General features: G+C 43.2%; 1 protein-coding gene across 2 annotated transcripts in view; it reads left to right on the top strand.

Moving 5' to 3' along the window:
• SMG7 (SMG7 nonsense mediated mRNA decay factor) overlaps positions 1 to 19732 on the top strand; it is a 58325-nt gene that overhangs the window by 6169 nt on the left and 32424 nt on the right. For both annotated transcript variants that reach the window (XM_035121414.2, XM_035121415.2), the window contains exons 2-10: positions 10195 to 10226; positions 10708 to 10825; positions 11251 to 11383; positions 12638 to 12809; positions 13266 to 13337; positions 14058 to 14208; positions 16793 to 16928; positions 18641 to 18803; positions 19437 to 19593. In XM_035121414.2, coding sequence (XP_034977305.1) covers positions 10195 to 10226; positions 10708 to 10825; positions 11251 to 11383; positions 12638 to 12809; positions 13266 to 13337; positions 14058 to 14208; positions 16793 to 16928; positions 18641 to 18803; positions 19437 to 19593 — 1134 coding nt within the window. The remainder of the gene's footprint in view (positions 1 to 10194; positions 10227 to 10707; positions 10826 to 11250; positions 11384 to 12637; positions 12810 to 13265; positions 13338 to 14057; positions 14209 to 16792; positions 16929 to 18640; positions 18804 to 19436; positions 19594 to 19732) is intronic.

The raw sequence follows: 19732 nt of genomic DNA, 5'->3' as shown, positions 1-19732 counted from the left end.
CAAAATGTTCAAGAACTAAGCTGTTTGAAAACCAAGGTACAACTGTATTTGAGTATCAATTATTGACCTCCTAATCTAGGGAAAATCAAGAGCCAGAAATGGGGAACATTAATCTGGGTTGTTTTATAAAATGTCTTCTGTTTCCAACATGTTTTCTACACAGTATTTTATATTTTAATAGTTCTGTATGTTCCTATAGAGTTGGGAGGGGGGGAGTAAATTGTACAGAAGGAAGAAAAAATAATTTTCTATGACTTTAACTTTGCACTATTCTCCTCCTCTAAGCCCTAGTTCTACTCTGAAGTAGTATTTATGAACTTACCGCTCTGTATAGGGTTTGTTCCTACTGAGATGTTTAGCCTATAAAACAGATCAGATTAAATTAAAACACAAAATAGAACTTCGTTTAAACTGTAAAAGAAATTGAAAAGAAAATTTAAGGAACTAGGGTTTGGGGGAAGGAAGTCACAGGATTCGGAGAATCCCATTTTATGGATTTGATATTGTTTTTGTGTATATTTTTCTTTATTTCGTTGTAGTTGCATGTTTTTATTTTTGTTACTTTTGTTGAAAATAAAAATAAACTGTAAAAGAAATTATATTTTGGGGAGAAAAAGTAAAATTCTTAAAACATTAATATATGCTATTGATATGTGCTTGGTTTAGAATTCATGGGGTCAAAATTTCATTAGAGTCTCTTTCAAATCTAAGAATTGCAGAATTTGGTAAAAACTCAAGTTTGACATAGGTTTCAACTGTACCAACCTGTTATCCGGAAGTCACTGTTGCCATAGCCCTGGGGTTGGAAATCTGTTTGTCTTTGGGTATTATGTTGGAAATGTATCAAGAGCTGGAAGGCTTGATGAATATGGAATGTATTATATGTACTGTATTATAATTAGATAAATCTTGGATAAATACTGTAGATTCCCTGACTATTGTCTAGGCCAGGGGTCAGCAACCTTTTTCACCCGTAGGCCAGTCCACAGTCCCTCAGACCATGTGGTGGGCCGGATTATATTTTGGGGGGATTTCCGGACTGTCCGTGGGCCAGATTGAGAAGGCGATTGGGAGGCATCCGGCCCATGGGCCTTAGGTTGCCTACCCCTGGTCTAGGCTTAATGGCGTTGGAGTGCAGTGTCGGCAGGGCCACAGGTTCCCTACCACTGCTTTAGTCTTTGCACAAATTCAGTTTTTAAAAATCAAGTAAAGGCGTATGAGTTAATTGAATAGTCTTTCGTCCTTACCTTGCTCAGTGACACTGGTTTTAAACTTTCCCCTCCTAGGGAACTCTTTCTCATTTATTTGTCTTTCAAATCACCCGTGTGTGGTAGAAGATTATTCTGAGACATGCTCTTGGGTTTGTCATTTCATACAGAACATGAGCCTCATCTTTGTCCTGTGCATCCGGAACGCTTGCTGCTTGACAAGCTGTCTTTTGGGGAAGTTGGACTTCTATTATTGATATTAAGTGAGAAGAATCCCTGATAAGCTTTACCTTGGGGTTCACTGAACTACAGTTTGAAAACCAGTGTTTTATCCTTCTGTTTTCTTTCAGATCTCTTTTGGTAATGCCCCGTCGTCACCTTCCCTGAGAGCTGCAACTACTCAGCATTTCTTTCCTCTCCCGCTATTTCAGACTTCTGGCCCTCTGTGTTTTTGCATTCTTATTCATACTAATCAGTTCTGCCAGTTCTGTTGTCAAGGAAAGCTGGAGAATAACAGTAGTATTTGCTTAGCTGTGCCTGTTTTGACATACCTATCTTACCTTTTTCCTTGATCCAGATAGCCAGGCGTGCTACCTTCTAAATCAGGAGTAGCCAACATGATGCTCTTTGTGTGCCATTGGACTACAATTCTCATCACCCCTGTCCATTGGCCATGCTGGCTAAGACTCTTGGGAGCTGGAGTTCAACATTTGAAGGGCACCCTTCTGGAACACCCCTTGTTCTAAGTTATATGATATACACGGTAACAGTCTGGATTCTTGGACTACATGAACACCTTATAACTAGTCTGTTTTACAGTCTCCTGCTACAGCTTGGATGCAGTCTGACTTTGGTGGTAACCATTGTTGCAGAGTAATTATCAGAGGGAGTTTCACAAAGTGCACCCTTTTGAGAACTCGAGGACCTATCTACATAGGCCCGTCCCAACAAATTGCTCTTTTGGCTTTCTTTGCCAGTACATGCTTTATGGGACTGTTTCAGGGAGATGAGAAAAATGGCGATGTCTTGTAGCTTCCACAGATTGATTGCTGTAGATCTGACAGAGATGGCTTTCTGCCAGTTTTGTCTCTACCTGAGTTCAAGACCAGTAGTCAAAGAGTGCTGAAGCTTTAGAAAAGGTGTGCTGTGAATTGAAGGCCTCATAGCATGTTGGCTATCCCTAGGCATTTGGTATAGGAAAGTAGTTCTAATTAATAGGAGTCCTGCGGCGGAGTCCTGCTGCTGTCCCAGTGGTCTTCAAAAGGTGGTTGTGCAGTATTTTCTGTGATAAGATTTTACAAACCCCAGAATATGAATTTTAAAAATATCAAAAAGCACACTATCCTTTTAGAAAGGGTATTGTGTTGTAGATTAGGTACATACATTTTTTGTCTTTTATTACATTTATCAACTTGCTTGATCATTGAGCCTCTCATTTGGCTTACTTTAGGTTGGAAGCATAAATTAGATAAAGGTGGAAAGTACGGCACTGATCGAATGACTATAGTACCAGAATCATAATACATTATACTAGAAAATCAAGTATTAGTTAATTTTAAAATGTTGCCAACAATGGTAGCATAAAACATTTCTTCTGGCAAAGAGAATATCTGCTTCTTATTCTCCTCTTACTTCAAGTACTTCAGAAAAAGCTTCCATGCAGATTTGTGCTTCACCTACCTCCCCTTTTTCAGTCTGCCCATGAAATTACAAGAGTTCTTGCACTCTTACTGGTTCCCTTTTCTTCATGAGACCCGTATTGTCAGAATTCATACACAATGTATTCAGCCTCACTAATTAAAGGAAACTGGAAAATTAAGTGCGCTTTGCATGCATAATTGTACTAAGCATCTAGTTGTGTGTCTGTTACATGAAAGATTTTTGATTGTGTGTTTTCTAGTCTTTGAATGTCCACTGTGCAAATTGTGGTGTTAGCCATAACCAGTGGCTGAGAGCTATTTGTGTTGTGGCCATGCAGGAACTGTCTACACTTGTAGTACAGTGGTACCTCTGGTTGCGGACGGGATCTGTTCAGAAGGTCTGGTCGGATCCTGAGGTTTCCGCAATCTGAAGACCGCTTCTGCGCATGCGCGCGCGGCAAAACCCAGTAAAATACTTCCGGGTTTGCCGCACACACACCCCAAAGTTTACGTAACCAGAGGGTTATGTACTGTAATAAACATAGATCTGCAGGTCCTGGAAGCCACTTTTATGCGGAAAACTGAAGGGTCCATGGTGGATTGCAGGGCAGTGACATGCAGGGCTGTTCACTTAAGCCCCTATCCCCAGGCATGACTGGGGGTAAAGTGGCTGCTGAAAGGACTGTGGGAGAAGAGGTACCTATTCCTGCCCAATGCTCCTCCCCCTGGAAATCATGCCTGCCAGCCTGCTGCTTACCAGTTGCAAAACTCTAGCTGCGATTCTCAGGTCTGTATTTACTGCTGAATGCATAGATCAGACTTCAGGTCTCTTCATACACGACACTTTTCAGGGTGAAGATTTGCATTGTGTCCTCTTGTGCCTAAAGACATTTGATCATGCTGTTGGCCATGTGCTGATTCTTGCAGGCTGTGTATCAGGGTGGATTTGATTTAGATCACAATTTAAATCACTAGTCAGTAAGACTTGATTTAAATAATTTTTTTACAGAAAGACTAATTCTTGCTGGTATAATCTTAATATTTACAACCAGATGAAGGTTTCATTTTTGGTATAATAAATTTTCAGAGTTGTTTTTACAGTTACAGAGTCTTGGGGTGAGGGCAGGTAAAAAGTGGGCAGGACAAAACAGCCCCCATCTAAACAGTGAGGCACAACAGTAGCAGAACCCATGCCGCATGCAGAGTGTCATCACTCATACCAGCCAGAGCGGCATGCAGGCCTAGAGCTGGCACTATGATCAGCTCCTTGATGCTGTTTCATGACAGCAGCAGAGCCAACACAGGATTCAGTGGATCCTGGGCTGCCTCAGTTCCAGAACACCCCATTAAGCAGGTGAGATGGGGAGCTCCTGTGAGCAGAGGGACACTTCTACTAATTTCAGCCTATTCTTCCAGACAAAGGGGAGTGGACTATAGCCTACATTTTGCTATAGAAGCAGTCTCAATCTTTCATGAGTAGGTGCTTGTGTAAAGAAGTGTAATATGTAAGCTCAGTGGCATAGCATGTGTTGCCAGCACCTGGGCAAGGTAATAATTGTGCCGCCTAACCTCATTGCGGGTGTTGCGTGGGTGTCACTCGCTGTGTCCCTGTGCCAGCCCCTCCTCACGGTGGTCGTCTACCAGTTTCCGCGTGTGAGCTCCCAGTAGGAGTGATGTCTGGCACTCCTTGGTGGGCTTGGCGGCACCCCAGCAGTGCCAGAGCCACAGGTGCTACCAGTCTAGGAGGAGGGCAGCAGAGAGCAGGCCTTACTTGTCTGCCTCTCCTTGGCTACGTAGCACGAGGGTGGGAACCAGCAGGTCCGGGGCCAAGCAGACAGCTGTCCTCTGCATGTTCCTGCAATGAGGCATGTGGCTCGCCCAAGGACATCACCTCACTGGGCATCCCTTTGCTGGCCACAAGGAGAAGGATGCACCCCCACAGCCCTGAAGGCCGGGCCTGGGTGTAGCTCACCTCCCCATGGCTCTGGAAGATAGCAGCCATGCTGCCACAGCAAGGGAGCCTGTCATGGGGGCACTGCTTTGCGCCCATCAGAATTCAGCACTTGGGGCCATGGCCCCCCTCACCTTGCCATGCTACACCACTTTGTGAGCTAGGTAGGTAAAGGACCCCTGGACAGTTAAGTCCAGTCAAACTTGACTATGGGGTGCAGCGCTCATCTCACTTCAGGCCAAGGGAGCCAGCGTTTGTCCACAGAAAGCTTTTCAGGTCATGTGGCCAGCAGGACTAAATTGCTTCTGGCAACGTAACACTGTGATGGAAGCCGAAGTGCACGGAAATGCTGTTCACCTTCCTACCGCAGTGGTACCTATTTATCTATTTGCACTGGTATGCTTTCAAACCGTTAGGTTGGCAGGAGCTGGGACAGATCAATGGGAAATCACCCCATCACATGGATCCAAACCGTTAACCTTCTGATTGGCAAGCCCAAGAGACTCAGTGGTTTAGACCACAGCAAAGTCAGAGGGATTGGTTTTCCTGCAAACTTTACATTGTTCCTAAATGTATTTCTGTAGTCTTCAAACATTTGAACCAATGCAACCATAAAAGATATTTAAACAGATCTGTTTTATAGATAGGTAACTTTTTGAAGATAGGCTTTCTGCAGTAAAACTTGTATCAGCTTTTCTGAAGATACTGTTTCCTCACATTTCTTTTGCTTTCTTCATGTTTCTTCAAATACATACAGTGGTACCTTGATTGTCAAACGGCTTAATTGTCGAACAAATTGACTCCCGAACGCCGCAAACCCGGAAGTGAGTGTTCTGGTTTGCGAATGGTTTTTGGATGTCGAACATCCGACGTGGCTTATGTGGCTTCCCATTGAGTGCAGGAAGCTCCTGCAGCCAATCAGAACCTGCACTTTGGTTTTAGAACTTTTCCAGGAGTCGAATGGACTTTTGGAATGGATTAAGTTCAGCCAAGGTACCACTGTATTTCTTTCATCTTCGAAGAAATTTTCTCATTGTAGCTTCTGTTCTCTTGTGCAGGATGTTCTTTCTTCCTTGTGAAGGCAACTCATTGGCAAGACCTCACTGTGTGGGTAGGGGAGAACATAAGAGTGCAATCACATTCTCTTCCTCTCTCCTCCAGCATTTCTAGTGTTTGGAATCTGAGGCATAACAGCCATTGGTACAACACATCTATAAAATGACTTACAAGCTTTCTTTTTAGGCATAGCTTACTCAGCATAAAAACACAATATAACAAATTTACAATAGCAGCACTATTAACAATATCTTAAAGGCCAAAGAATTTGCTATTTCACATTATCATGTGTAAACGTTCTTATCATGTGCACCAATCCATTGATTGTGTGCTTGTTTATCTAAATTAATAAATATATATTGTGCACCTTTAATGACATTTCCAGAGCTGTTTTACAAGCATAATATGAAATGGTGATAAAATGGCCAAGTCAAACAGTATTGTTTGTGTTAGCATGTCAGCCTAGGCAGGTGTGGTACTGTTGTGGTAGTGCTCAAAGCAAATAGGCTGGTGCATATGGTCAGGTTATTTAAATGTGACGTTCTACATGTAACTCTTTGGCTGTACTCATTGTTTCAGACCTTTACTTTGGTCATACTTTGTAAAATGGCTGATTGCACAAAGCAGGGTTGCTTCCACTGGGAGCCATCTTTTATTTCAAACTAGCAGAATGCCTAGCATTGTGGTGTGACGGGTAAACCTGTTTACTACAAAGACCCCTAGTTGCCCGCAAGCTCATTGCAACACTGGAAACTGTTATAAACTAGATCAGTCTGCTTATCTCTCCAGCTCAGTATTGCCTACTCTGACTGGTAGTGGTTTTCTAGAGTCATATGTAGAGGTCTTTCCATCACCATCTGCCTGTTTTGTTGTAGTTGTTTAGTCGTGTCCAACTCTTCGTGATCCCATGGACTAGAGCTCACCAGGCACTCCTGTCTTCCACTGCCTCCCGCAGTTTGGTCAAACTCATGTTGGTAGCTTAGTCCCCTTTTAAAAATAAACCCCAAAACAGCTGTCTCAGAAATTGAGGCTGGGACCTTCTGCGTCCAGAGTGTCCCACATTCTGGACAGGTGTTGATGGCATTGCTTGCAAAGTTAAGCCTTCCTACCCATTGGGCATGCCAGCTTACTTTATTTGTGCATTATGAAGAAGCATAGAACCTTTTCAAAGCATGGATCATTGAGGACTTACTCCCTTTGACCCCTAAGGAGCTGTTGCTTTTCTTGAACTGTAGGGAGCCCTTTTTAGTCTTGCACCTACTCTTCTAAACGATCATCTCACATGGATTCTCCATTGGACAATTGTCAGTTAAAGTAATTTTAATGTGGGAGAAACTGCTAAAGGGAAGAGCAGCAATTGAAAGGTGCATATGTTGGGGGTGAAGGTACCAGCTGCCAGAAAGCAGGCCCTGAGACAGGAGCCTTGACAGCAGGTGTTAGAGCGTCAAGGTTATGACTATTTTTAGGGGAAAGTATACAAACATAGCATGGCATGGCAGTCTGTTTATGTTTTGAAACCGCTTTATGTAAAGTATAGATTGCATTTGATGAAGCAAAGCAATATTTAGACCTTACCAGAATAACTCAAATGTATCTGAAATCTGAAATACTTTGGTTAAAACATAACTGCACTTTTTATCTACAACAAAATGTTTTCTCTAAACACAGGACAAAGAGAAGATGGGATGAGGATTTCTATAGTTCAAATGACAACAACCCTAGTACATATTTTTTCTGATACAGTGGTACCTCGGGTTAAGAACTTAATTCGTTCTGGAGGTCTGTTCTTAACCTGAGGTACCACTTTAGCTAATGAGGCCTCCCGCTGCTGCTATGGCGTGATTTCTGTTATCATCCTGAAGCAAACTTCTTAATTCGGGGTACCATTTCTGGGTTAGCGGAGTCTGTAACCTGAAGTGTCTGTAACCTGAAGAATCTGTAATCCGAGGTACCACTGTATATTTTCTGAGAGTCTTAGAAAATGCAGGTTTTTCAACATCCTGAGTTGCAGCATTAGTGTTTTAGAAGGGTGGGTCACATTGTAAGTTCATTAGGATTTTTTTAAGGTACTACAGTATATCTGCATAATCCTTAAGAGGGATGAAGGTTTATAAACCAGTTGAGTAAAGCTGAAGCTTGATACAGTGGTGCCTCGCTAGACGAATGCCCTGTAAGACGATTTTTTTGCTTAACAAATAGGTTTTGCGATCGGAGGTTGCCTCGCAAGATGATGAGGTTTTCTATGGCCGCCGCTTTGTCTTGCGAAGTGTGGCCATAAAAACCTCCGATCACAAAACCTAGCAAAAGGGGCATTCGTCTAGCGAAAGGGGAACCAGCTGTAGCAAGGGAAGAAGGCAAAGGAAGATTAGCTGATCATCCTTTGCCTTCTCTCCGCACTGCAGCTGGTTCCCCTTTGTGTTCCGCTGGTCTCTGCCGGTTGTCGCGAGCAGTGAGGGGCAACCGGCAGAGACCAGCAGAACAGTAGCGCGGGAAGAAGGCAAAGGTCTTCCCCCCGCCGCCTGTCCGATCCAGGTGGGAGGCGGCAGCGAGGAGAAGAGCTTCTGCCCGCCGCCGTCTCGCCGCGCACAGCCCCATGCCGGCTGTGTGCGGCGAGAGGCGGGAGAAGCTCTTCTCCTCACCGCCGCCTCCCCCGACATGGGGCGCAGCTTTGGAGGTCTCCGAAGCTGCACCTCATGTCCCGCGGGGAAGGGGGAAAGGCAGGTGGGAGGCGGCGGCGAGGAGAAGAGCTTCTTGCGCCGCTGCCTCTCGCCGTGCACAGCCAGCATGGGACACAGCTTCGAAGACCTTCTCCAAAGCCCTGTCCCATGCCAGGGAAGGCAGGTGAGGCGGCGGCCGGGAGAAGAAAGCTCCCCGCTGCCTCACACACAGCCGGCATCGGACGGGGCTTCGGACAAAAAGCAGGGAGTTAACACAGTACTTGGTAAGATAAAACTAGACCAGTTCTGTTATATTTAGTAGAACTAGATATTTAACTACATGACAGTGCATAATTTCTTGATAGAAATGAGACTGAAGTCTGCCTGATAATTTCTCTTAAGGCTTTAAATTTACCCATAACAAGTGTTGTGAAATATTGTCTCAAAATATGCTTAAATAGTAGGGTCAATAACTAAAAGTTATGCATAGTACTCTACTAGTTTGAAACTCCTTTCCACTAGTTGGACTTCTGCATCAAATCATGTTTGCATGTTACACAACCGCTTGTTGTTGTACAACATTGACACTACTAATTAGACTGGGGGTCAGCAAACTCAGCAGGGGGCCGTTCCACTGTCCCTCAGACCTTGTGGGGGGCCGGACTACATGTTGCCATGATTATGACTCGCATTTTTGGCAAAAACACTTATTGGGACCAACCCCAACGTTGCCCAAATGTGATTTTTTTTGGGGGGGGGTGTTCCCTCATACACTCACCCTGCTTCCTTTGCGTTTTAAGCGTTGACAGTTAATATTTCTCTTGTAAGGCGGAGTGGGGGGTGGGGGTGGGCTGAGGTAAGTGCGTCGTTCCTGTCAGCCCTGGTAAGCGTGTGCGTGTGCATGGGTGAAGGGAAAAGCCATTGGCCACGCTAAGTCAGGCAAAAATGTTATTTTCCCCATGTGAGGGAAGAGAAGGCGGTGGCAGCTACTTCCCTTTCCATGGCTCACACTGTGTAGCTAGCGAGTGGCCTCCCCAGCAGAATTGTTTTGGAGTGCAGCCGCCCAGGCACCTCTGAGCCCCTGCCCACCACAACTGCTTTCCCCCTCAGGATGGCACCCGGAGCGGCCCACCCCCCTTTCTCCGCCACTGCTTTTGAAGGTTAATATTGTTGTCCACTACCTGGACCAAAAACCTTTTCCCATATTTTTGGTAGTTTACATATGCCTATTCCAATGCAAAGTCTCTCAACAGAATTGAACAGAATTGAATATCTTGGTTCTGCATTATGGTAATACTTTTTGAGGGGTGCCATGGGGAGTGGGGTGGTAAGAGTTTTGCTGAATATATAGTTTCAGGGGGCATTTAATAGAATAGAAGTAAATGTCAAAGTCACTAAAGGTGGCCTAGAGGAAATATTACAGTGTGGGCTTCCTTTTCTTTCTTTTTTGAGAGAGAATCACGCCTTTTCCATTGTTTGGTATTTCTGTAAGATGGTTAAATGCATCCTCTTCTAATGATAATATAGGAAATATTTTTTGACACTCTGGAGTCTTCCAGATTCAAATTCAGATCAGTTGTACTGTGCCCATAAAAATGGGGCACCTAAGATGTGAATGTGCTGGATTTTTACTTTCATCAGCCCTTTCTTGTTCTAATTATTATTTTGTATTTCATTTGCAGGCAGGCAGAAGTCCTGAAGGCTGACATGACGGGTAATGAACTTTGCTTTTCATTTCAAATCAGCCAGAAACTTGGGTGATCTGCTTCCCACAATTGCTAGTATACATGATCTAGGATCAGTAAACTGTGTTTTTCCTTTAAATTGCGTGCCCTCTACTTCTGACAGTGCTATTACCCCAAACTTTGCTATCTGCCCCCTTTTCTGCACCCAAAAGACAAGAGATGTACTAGCATAACTTGAAAAATTGTGTTCAAGAAATTCAGAGCAAGGGTAATGAACCATCATTATTGCAGAGTAAGCAAATTAATACACTGGCACCTAATGTTTCCACATTTCCTTCACCCTGAGAAGTTTCAGACCAAAATCTTGCATTACAGGGTGTTTTCAGCTGCAGCCTTTGCTGATGTAGAAAGGAAAGTGTTGTATCTTGGTGAATCCTCTTTTGAGGAAAGGGCAAGGAAAATGCAGTTGTAATGCTGTCCTAATAAAACCTTGATCTTCTTACTACTCAGATTCAAAGCTGGGTCCAGCTGAGGCCTGGACATCCAGACAGGCTTTGCAGGACTTATACCAGAAAATGCTGGTAACAGATTTGGAGTATGCATTGGACAAAAAAGTGGAACAAGATCTGTAAGTATCTTAAACCTGGGCATTTACTATTTGTCAAAGAGATCTCTAACAAAAATTGGGCAGAATTAATGGCATATTCAGAAGATATTCTTTTTATCTTTGAGTGTGTCAGCTTAAAAAGTTTAACTGGTCTTAACAGAACTTCCAAGGTATCACTTGGGAAATTATTTTGAAAAGGTAAAGTTTGACTGGAAATGTGGTTTGACATAAACCATAAATAATTCAGTGATTATTTTATTTCATTTTTTTATAATGCATGTGGCTCGGACAAATGTGTAATATAGTATTGAGCTAAAAGTATGTATTGTTATTTGGATGATCTGTTCACATGTGAAGCTGTTTTATTGGACAGGAGGCAGGGTTGTAAAGAGTGAAACCTGCAAATTGTCCCACATTGGAGACTAAACTTCTCTTTCTTCCCATAGGTGGAATCATGCCTTTAAGAATCAGATCACAACTCTACAGGGTCAAGCAAAAAACCGATCAAATCCAAATCGGAGTGAAGTTCAGGCTAACCTCTCTCTGTTCTTAGAGGCAGCTAGTGGCTTCTACACACAGGTGAGTTGAGGGATTGCACCATGACCATGGGGCATGGAAATAGCATAACTTCCATGGCACCAAATAGGTTTTGTATGTTTCTTGCCCGCGCAAGTTTGCCCCCGCAAGATGTGGTAAAGACTACCAACCTAAACACCTTTAAAAGGTTCTAGTTACAGGTAGGTAGCAGTAACTGGGAGTAACTAGTTACAGGTAGGTAGCAGTAACTGGGAGGACAGATCGTGAAGCTGAGGCTCCAATACTCATGAGAAGAGAAGACTCCCTGGAAAAGACCCTGATGTTGGGAAAGATGGAGAGCACAAGGAGAAGGGAACGACAGAGGACGAGATGGTTGGACAGTGTTCTTGAAGCTACCAACATGAGTCTGACCAAATTGAGGGAGGCAGCGGAAGACAGGAGTGCCTGGTGTGCTCTGGTCCATGGGGTCACGAAGAGTCGGACACGACTAAACGACTAAACAAAAAACAACAGCCGTGTTGGTCTGACGTAGTCAAAACAAAATAAAAAAAATTCCAGTGTGTCTGAAGAAGTGTGCGTGCACACAAAAGCTTATACTTAGTTGGTCTCTAAGGTGCTACTGGAAGGAATTTTTTATTTTGTTTCAACCTTTAAAAGGGGAACACATAAATTCACCAAGCTGTCAGTTGGTGCTTAGTCATGATGGTTGTATGTGATCCCACAGTTTCAGAGGCATCAATCTTAAAAATCAGTTGCTGTGGAACAGCAGTGGGAGACGGCTGCTTGGGTCTTCCCATAGGCACCTGGCTAGCTACGGCAAAACAGGATGCTGGCCTTTGGTCCAACCCAGAAGCACTTGCCTTTTGTTCTTACATGCATGTATTCCATTTTGCTTTTGCAGTATTTCTCTTTCATAGAAACATTAGGTACCTTGTTTGAGATTGTCTCCTCATAACTGCTTGTAGCTCTTCAAGGTCTGCCTCAGCCCTGCAGAGAGTCATTTAACTGGAAATGCCATGAATTGAACCGGACCTTCTGCATTCAAAGCATGTGTTTAGCCACTAATGTAAGGCCTTTCCCCTAATATTAGCTGAGGAGAGGTGAAATGAGTTCAGAATGATACAACATGATCTCTGTGTCCTTTAGATTTTCATGAACTTTTAAAACTTATATAGAAGTGAAGGAAATGAAGGTGGGGTTAAGCATAACATTCAAAGTTGACCAATACCTTCAGGCTTTTCTATCTGGTTGCTAGTTTTGCTATAACTATTAAAATTGATTTGTTTCTAACTTTAGCTACTGCAGGAGCTGTGCACAGTGTTTAATGTAGATTTGCCCTGTCGTGTGAAGTCCTCCCAACTGGGAATTATCAGCAATAAACAGACGCACACCAGCGCCATTGTGAAGCCACAATCTAGCTCCTGCTCATATATATGCCAGCACTGCCTTGTCCACCTTGGAGACATTGGTGAGTACCATGAGCATGGACAGTAGAATCTGCAGAAGGAAGGTATACATGAGCTGTGCAGTGACAGTGAAAAATACTTAGAGTTTATGTCAAGTATTAATAGCAATATGTAATTGTAAGGAGAGAATAGGAGCACCTGTCAGGCTGGAGTAAACCAAGGCTCCTAGTCCAGCACTCTGATCATAATAGCAGGCAGCCAGATGCCTCTTGGTTCTCACAAGTAGAGCAAAATGGTGATGGTCCTTTCTGTTTGACTCTAACATGGAGTTTCTGTTTAGCAAGAAGAATGGAGTGGTTGGAGTGCCATTTGTCTTCAGATTATTTACTGTCTTTTTAAAATTCAATCTATGTAGAATAATTGTCCAGAAAACCTATTTATTTTAGAAACAGTGGGGTGTAGCACATTGACTAGTAGTGTACAATGTTCTGTTTCAGCAATTCTTCTTGATTTTTCAGCTCGCTACAGAAATCAGACCAGCCAGGCTGAGTCCTACTACAGACATGCAGCTCAGCTTGTCCCATCCAATGGTGAGTTTATGGAATGCAGTCTGTGTGGGTGAGTTTGCCAATCAGTTGTTTCCAGCGTAATCCCACTGGTTCTGTGGAGCTTAGTTTCCATCTTCATACTCTACTTTGACACTGAACTCCATGGAAGAAGGATGTCCATATACCACATTAATTCCATGGGATTGGCAATACATAATAGAGCTAAAATGTTCATACCTCATATCAACTGGATATTTATTTCATTATCATTCATTCAATTTTTCTCTGTGTTTAATCCAGAGGGATCTCCATAGTGGCTTTCATTAAATAGTTAATTGTATTTTATTATCTATTAAAACCACCTACATATTTCCTCCCTCTTCTGTAAAGCTCTGCCATTCCATTGCTTCCAAACATGTCCAGTCCCCTGCTCAGGGACTTGCTTTCTGTTCCTCCACCCCCTAAGTGAACCCTTTCTTGAATCAGAAAAAAACACCTTGCATTGCAGCTGGAGATGTGTCACATGGCACAACCTGCTAACTACATGTCCCTTTGCTTCAGTAAGTTATAACAGGAATGTTAGCTTTGAAGCAATCCTCATTACTACATTAGGACTGACCTGCTTATTATTGACCGTGGTCAAAAACTGTTACTCCAATAGTAGCTGCTGCCTAGAATATGGTAAGATAACTGGGTTGTACTTACATAGTGAGTCCTTTACTTTATCAGAAACTTTTCTTCCCTTTTTAAAAAAAACTTTAGGTCAGCCTTACAATCAGCTGGCTATTTTAGCATCCTCCAAAGGAGATCACCTGACCACAATTTTCTACTACTGCAGAAGCATTGCTGTGAAGTTCCCTTTCCCAGCTGCCTCTACTAACCTACAAAAAGCACTTTCTAAAGCACTGGAAAGGTGAGGCTAATATTTTCTAGGTAGTGAGATATCATTTATAAGCTTCAGGCTATTGCTACAATATAAATCTTTTCTCCAAGATGCTGCAATACTTATATATGTGTCTTTTATAAGTAGTTCTCAAAGAACATCAAGTTACAAGTAAGTAATTTCATTTCCTTTGTGCCTCCTACAGGTTAATAGTAGCAACAAAACATTCATTCTGCCCCTGTGATTGTAAATTTGATATGACAGTGCCATTTAATTTTCACACAATTTAGTTACACACAGGGCAAGGTTTTGATATGTGAGTATACTTACATTTTTGCCTAATGGGCTACAGGTATTTGCCTGAACACACAGTGGTTAAAAATAGAGGTGCAGGAGTGCATACAAGCTGTCTGTCCCCCCAGACTCCTCTCAGACTTGTCTGAGTTCTATATCATGTGACTGAAACCACCTTGGCTGTGTTGAAAGCTGTCCCCTGGTTCTGGACTTCTCAACAGCTTTTGATACCACCACCATAGACCTTTGGCTCCCTAAAAAAAAAAGCTCAGCCACTTTGTTTGATCACTGCCAGTTTTTTTTATAGTGGGACATGTCTGATCTATATGAAGCTACAGGGAGTTTGGGCTGGGTGCTCACCAGTACTGTACACAGATGACACCCAGCTCTACCCCTCGTTTAAATCGGAACCAGTGAAGGTGATGAACATCCTGTGTGAGTGTCGAGGTGGTTGGGGGATGGATGGTAGTTAACAGATTGAGGTTGAATCCCAACAAGACAGAAGTACTATTTCCGGGGGACAGGTGTGAAGGACTCCCTGGTCCTGAATGGGGGTCACTGTGTCCTTGAAGGACCAGGTCCATAGCCTGGGGGTCATTTTGGACTTTTAGCTGTCTTTGGATTTCCAGGTTAATTTTATGTCTAGGGTGGCTGTCTACCAGCTCCATCTGGTACGCCAGCTGAGACCCTGCTTGCCTGTGCTTTGTCTCTCCAGAGTGGTATATGCTCTGGTTATCTCCTGCTTGGACAACTGCAGGGCACTCTGTGTGGGGCTACCTTTGAAGGTGACTCAGAAACTACAACTAATCCAGAATGCAGCAGCTGGACTGGTGACTGGCAGCTTGCTTTTCACTTTCCTAACTCCATTGCTGAAGCCACTTCTCTATTTTATTCTGCAGCAACCACTTTCTCCCCCATGTCCATCCTTCCTCCCACTCCCATAGTGACTTCCTACATCTTTCTCCCACCACACAATGCAACCACTAAGCACCATTTACACCTTCCACCAAGTTATAAAGCCACCACCCCATCCTGTTCTTCATGCCCCTGCTTTCATCTTTAGCCCCATGCCCATTCCCCCTACTCATTCCTTTCAAGCCCCCTTTGTACCCCTTTCTCACATTTTTCCTCCACACAAGTCTCCATTGCACAGAGATCATCCCATTTTTTCTTCTCCCTCATATTATGCAGCCCCCCCATTGTGTGTTTGTGTGTGTGTGTGTGTGTGTGTGTGTGTGTGCCTGCGCGCGCGCACACACACACACACACACCACAATCACTTTCACCCTCTTCTTCGTATTTCCTCCTCCCTGTCCCTGGCAACCCCATTTCCATACCTCTTCCTCTTCCCTACTGTGCAGCCTCCTTCACGCATGCGCACGCTACTGGTGTATGCCACTGTATTCTTAAGATTAATAGAATATTAGCTTGTTCATTTAGAGAAGGTTAAGTTCAGCTGATGTTGGCATTCATCTTGAGGGACAATGGAGTGCACTTCCAGGGGTGAAGTGCACCATCCAGGGGTGGATGGGCATATCCTCACAGCTCCTTCATGCCCCTCCCATATTCTCAGGGTCTTGCTTTATCCAAACCTCTGCTTCCATTTTAAAACCTGCCTTATCTTTTGCTTCCCCTCCACTACCCTGACTTCATGCAAATCCAGGATTGTGATGTAACACTCCAAATCCTCCAAAGGGGATGGCACAATGACAGCTTTATATTTTTATGTCTATAGGAAGATTGGTTAATGGACAAACTTGTCTATATGAACATATTTAGTTAATATATTTCCACCTACTTATTTGCATTTCCAAGTGGTGTACATAAAATTAATCCACAGAAAATGGAACAAACAACAACAATTTTATTATTTATACCCTGTCCATCTGGCTGGGTTTCCCCAGTCACACTGGGCAGCTTACAGTAAACCAAATACTACCTTAAAATGCCTGCTGGAGTGGTTAATTCTCAACAGTGAAGTGTTTTCTGCTGGATGGAGGCAACTTTTATTACTACTGCTTCTGGATTGTTGTCTGGAGAACACAACATGCCCTCAGGTTACACAAAGTGGCTGTCTGTGGTCTACACAAATGATAGAATTCTTTTAATTTGAGAGTTTCTAAATGTTAATGGTACTGCTTTTTATCTTCAGTGCAGTTGTTTTGGGAAAAACTATCAATCACAGCTACAGCCTCTCCTGTTTCAAAGACGCCAACTTTCTTAAAAGAAGGTGCTAGTCAGCAGTATGCATTTGCTTTTGTGCCAGGGTTAGCTTTACAAAGACTAAAATACGTGTGTGTTTTTATCTCCTTAATTGCAGTCGTGATGAGGTGAAGACTCAATGGGGAGTGTCTGATTTCATTAAGGCATTTATAAAATTCCATGGCCATGTGTATCTGAGTAAGAACTTGGAGAAATTGAACCCTCTTCGTGAGAAATTAGAGGAGCAGTTCAAGGTTGGTTTCACAAGATGTTCCCTGCTTTTCATGCTGAATCATAGAACTATACAGTTGGAAGGAACCATGAGGGTCATCAAGCCCAGCCCCCTGCAATGCATGAATCTTTTGCCCAAGGTGGTGCTTGAACCCACAACTCAGAGATTAAGAGTCTCATGTGTGGACTGGTACTTTGTTCCCTTGCTCTGAAGGAACATAGGTGATCCTTTTATTTATCGCCCACCCCTAGCTTAAAAACCTGGTAAGGATGCATTGATCCATGTTGTTCTGTGACTGAAATAAAATTAAAAAGGGCTTGAACCATGAGCCTTGTGGAGTGTCCCATTTATGGACTCTGCCAAGGGACATCTATCAGTAGTAAGAAATCATAAGTGAAAGACTAATTCTTTCTTGTATTTTTTTCCTCCCATTGGCTGATTGAACTGAAATTGTACTCCTCCTGATTTTGGGTCTGGCCTACTGGCATAGCTGCCAAGTTATCCCCTTTTTTAAGGGATTTTCCCTTATGCTGAATAGGCTTCCTCGCGAGAAAAGGGAAAACTTGGCAGCTATGCCTACTGGTTCTTCTTAGTTTTTTATCAGTGTTAAAAGTGCTTAGGATTCTGTTTTGTTGTGGTAGTGCAAGTTGCCTTAAATACAGGTTTCTTGTAGAAAGACTATTATTAAACTTCAATAACAATAATTATAAATATCAAGCACACAAGCCCAAAGGAAAAAATGCTTTTGTATTCAAAATTGAAGTGCATGCAGGTCACATATTGAGACTTTGTGCTAAGGTTTATGATGGTTTCCCCTATGCAGCTTGGAAGGCGAGTGATCGAATAGGATAATAATAAAAAAAGCCATTTCCACATGTTGAATTCATGGACTTAGTGCATTAATGCAGCAGCAGTGCTTTGTCCAGCCTGGGCTAGATACTAGGAGAAGCATTGCAATTCCACCGTACCTGCACACAGGAGAACCGTCTGCATAAGTGTGACAATTACAGCAGTGATTATTCCAGCTGGAATTTGAAGTCCTAGCCAGAAAGTGCACTGTGGCAATTAGTCTGGCTTGCTATCTCATGCATGCACCTCTGTTCTCCAGACCCCAGGCAAAGCTGTTAAATATGGAGCAAAGAGTTGAGCTAGATGAGCCAGACATCCCCACATGTCCAGACTAGGGACAGTATATCTTTGGCCCTTAGGTGTTGTTGGACTCCTATCAGCCAGCATGACGAGTAGTCATGAATCGTCCAGGAGTAGCCAGTGTGGTGCTGGAGTGATAAAGGTTCCCCCCCATCCCTAGTATCATCTGTCAGCAGAAAGTGGATTGCCCCTTTCTCCATAAGTGTGAAACATCAGAAACTAGCAACATGCCCATTGTTGCAACTGTTAAGGGTGTGAGTGGAAGGAAGATTCATACACTGCAAGGAATTAGGGAGCCGGGGAATAAAATAATTCCCTGTGCTGCTCAGATATATATTGCATCCCTCTGTGTTGATCCCTGTCTGAAGGCCACCCAGAGGTAGGCACCAGGCAGCAGGTTTTGCCCTTTTTGCACAATGCTCCTCCCATAAAAGCATGTGGCAGCCATGCACTTCTGTGAGAAAAAGCAAAGAGGTACATCAAAAGACACCCTTAGGGCCAGTGTCCTTACTCTCCAGCAGTCAAGCCTGTTCCTATATGCATTGTCCCATGCTGAGGTGTATGTTCTTCCTTTTTTTGTTACAGAGGCTGCTGTTCCAAAAAACCTTTAATTCTCAGCAGTTAGTCCACATTACCGTCATCAACCTGTTTCAGTTGCATCACTTACGAGACTTTAGCAATGAGACTGAGCAGCACAGTTACAGTCAGGATGAACAGCTCTGCTGGACACAGATTCTGGCTCTATTCAGTAAGTACTAAAGCTGACAGATCTTGATAGATCCTGTTGTGCTACAAGGCTTTAAGGTTGATTGCTTCATAGTAAAGTCTGCTGGAAACTAGATATGAGATTCTAGGTTAGTTCACTTGTTGACTACTAGTCAATTTCTCTTGAGCCACACGAGGAGGAGGAGGAGGAGATGCTGCGCTTGCAACATAACTGTCCAGCCAGGTGATTCAAATACAGTAGTTATTGTTTCACGGGACAGAATGGGAAATAGTAAATTAGAAGCATCCTGTTGCTCCTAGTGAACCAAAAACAAACCAGTAACCCTTCCCGCCTTTTACCTGTATGGTGTACTTGGTAAAAAGTCAATTGAAACCACATTGTATAGTATTAACTAGTGATTGAAAAGACTGTAACCCACAAAATGCTATATGTCTGAAACATTTCTGCAGTCACCGTTGCCTTCTGTTGATGAGGACCTTAATTTTTTTGCTATCTACTGCCTGCATATTGTCTTTTTAAAGTGTTTTTCACAAGGGAACCTAATCCAACTCTGCCCCTTGAGAACTGGGGTTGGATAAAGCAGCAAAGTGAGGTAGCATACCCAAATGTATAATGCTTGCTGATCATCATGAGAGCATATATCTTTTCTTCCAGTGTCTTTTCTTGGAATCCTGTGCAAGTGTCCTCTCCGGAATGATTACCAGGAAGAGTCTTGGGGTTCTTATCCCCTTCCTGCACTTAAAGTCTCAATGGACTGGCTGAAACTTAGACCCAGCGTATTTCAGGAAGCTGTGGTTGATGAAAGACAATAGTGAGTCTTGTGTTTTCATGGGTGTTTTTCTCCCCTATTTGTCATTGGGATGAAATGGTGTACCAATGAAGAATTTGTGATAGAAGTTGGACATTTGAATAGGTGCTAGTACAGCAAAGTGGCATAAGTTTTGAACAGG

Source organism: Zootoca vivipara, chromosome 7 (assembly GCF_963506605.1).
Source record: "Zootoca vivipara chromosome 7, rZooViv1.1, whole genome shotgun sequence".
In the NCBI taxonomy this organism is placed as follows: Eukaryota; Metazoa; Chordata; class Lepidosauria; order Squamata; family Lacertidae; genus Zootoca; species Zootoca vivipara.
The sequence above is the reverse complement of the archived record's forward strand: the minus strand, read 5'-3'. Positions and strand labels throughout refer to the sequence as shown.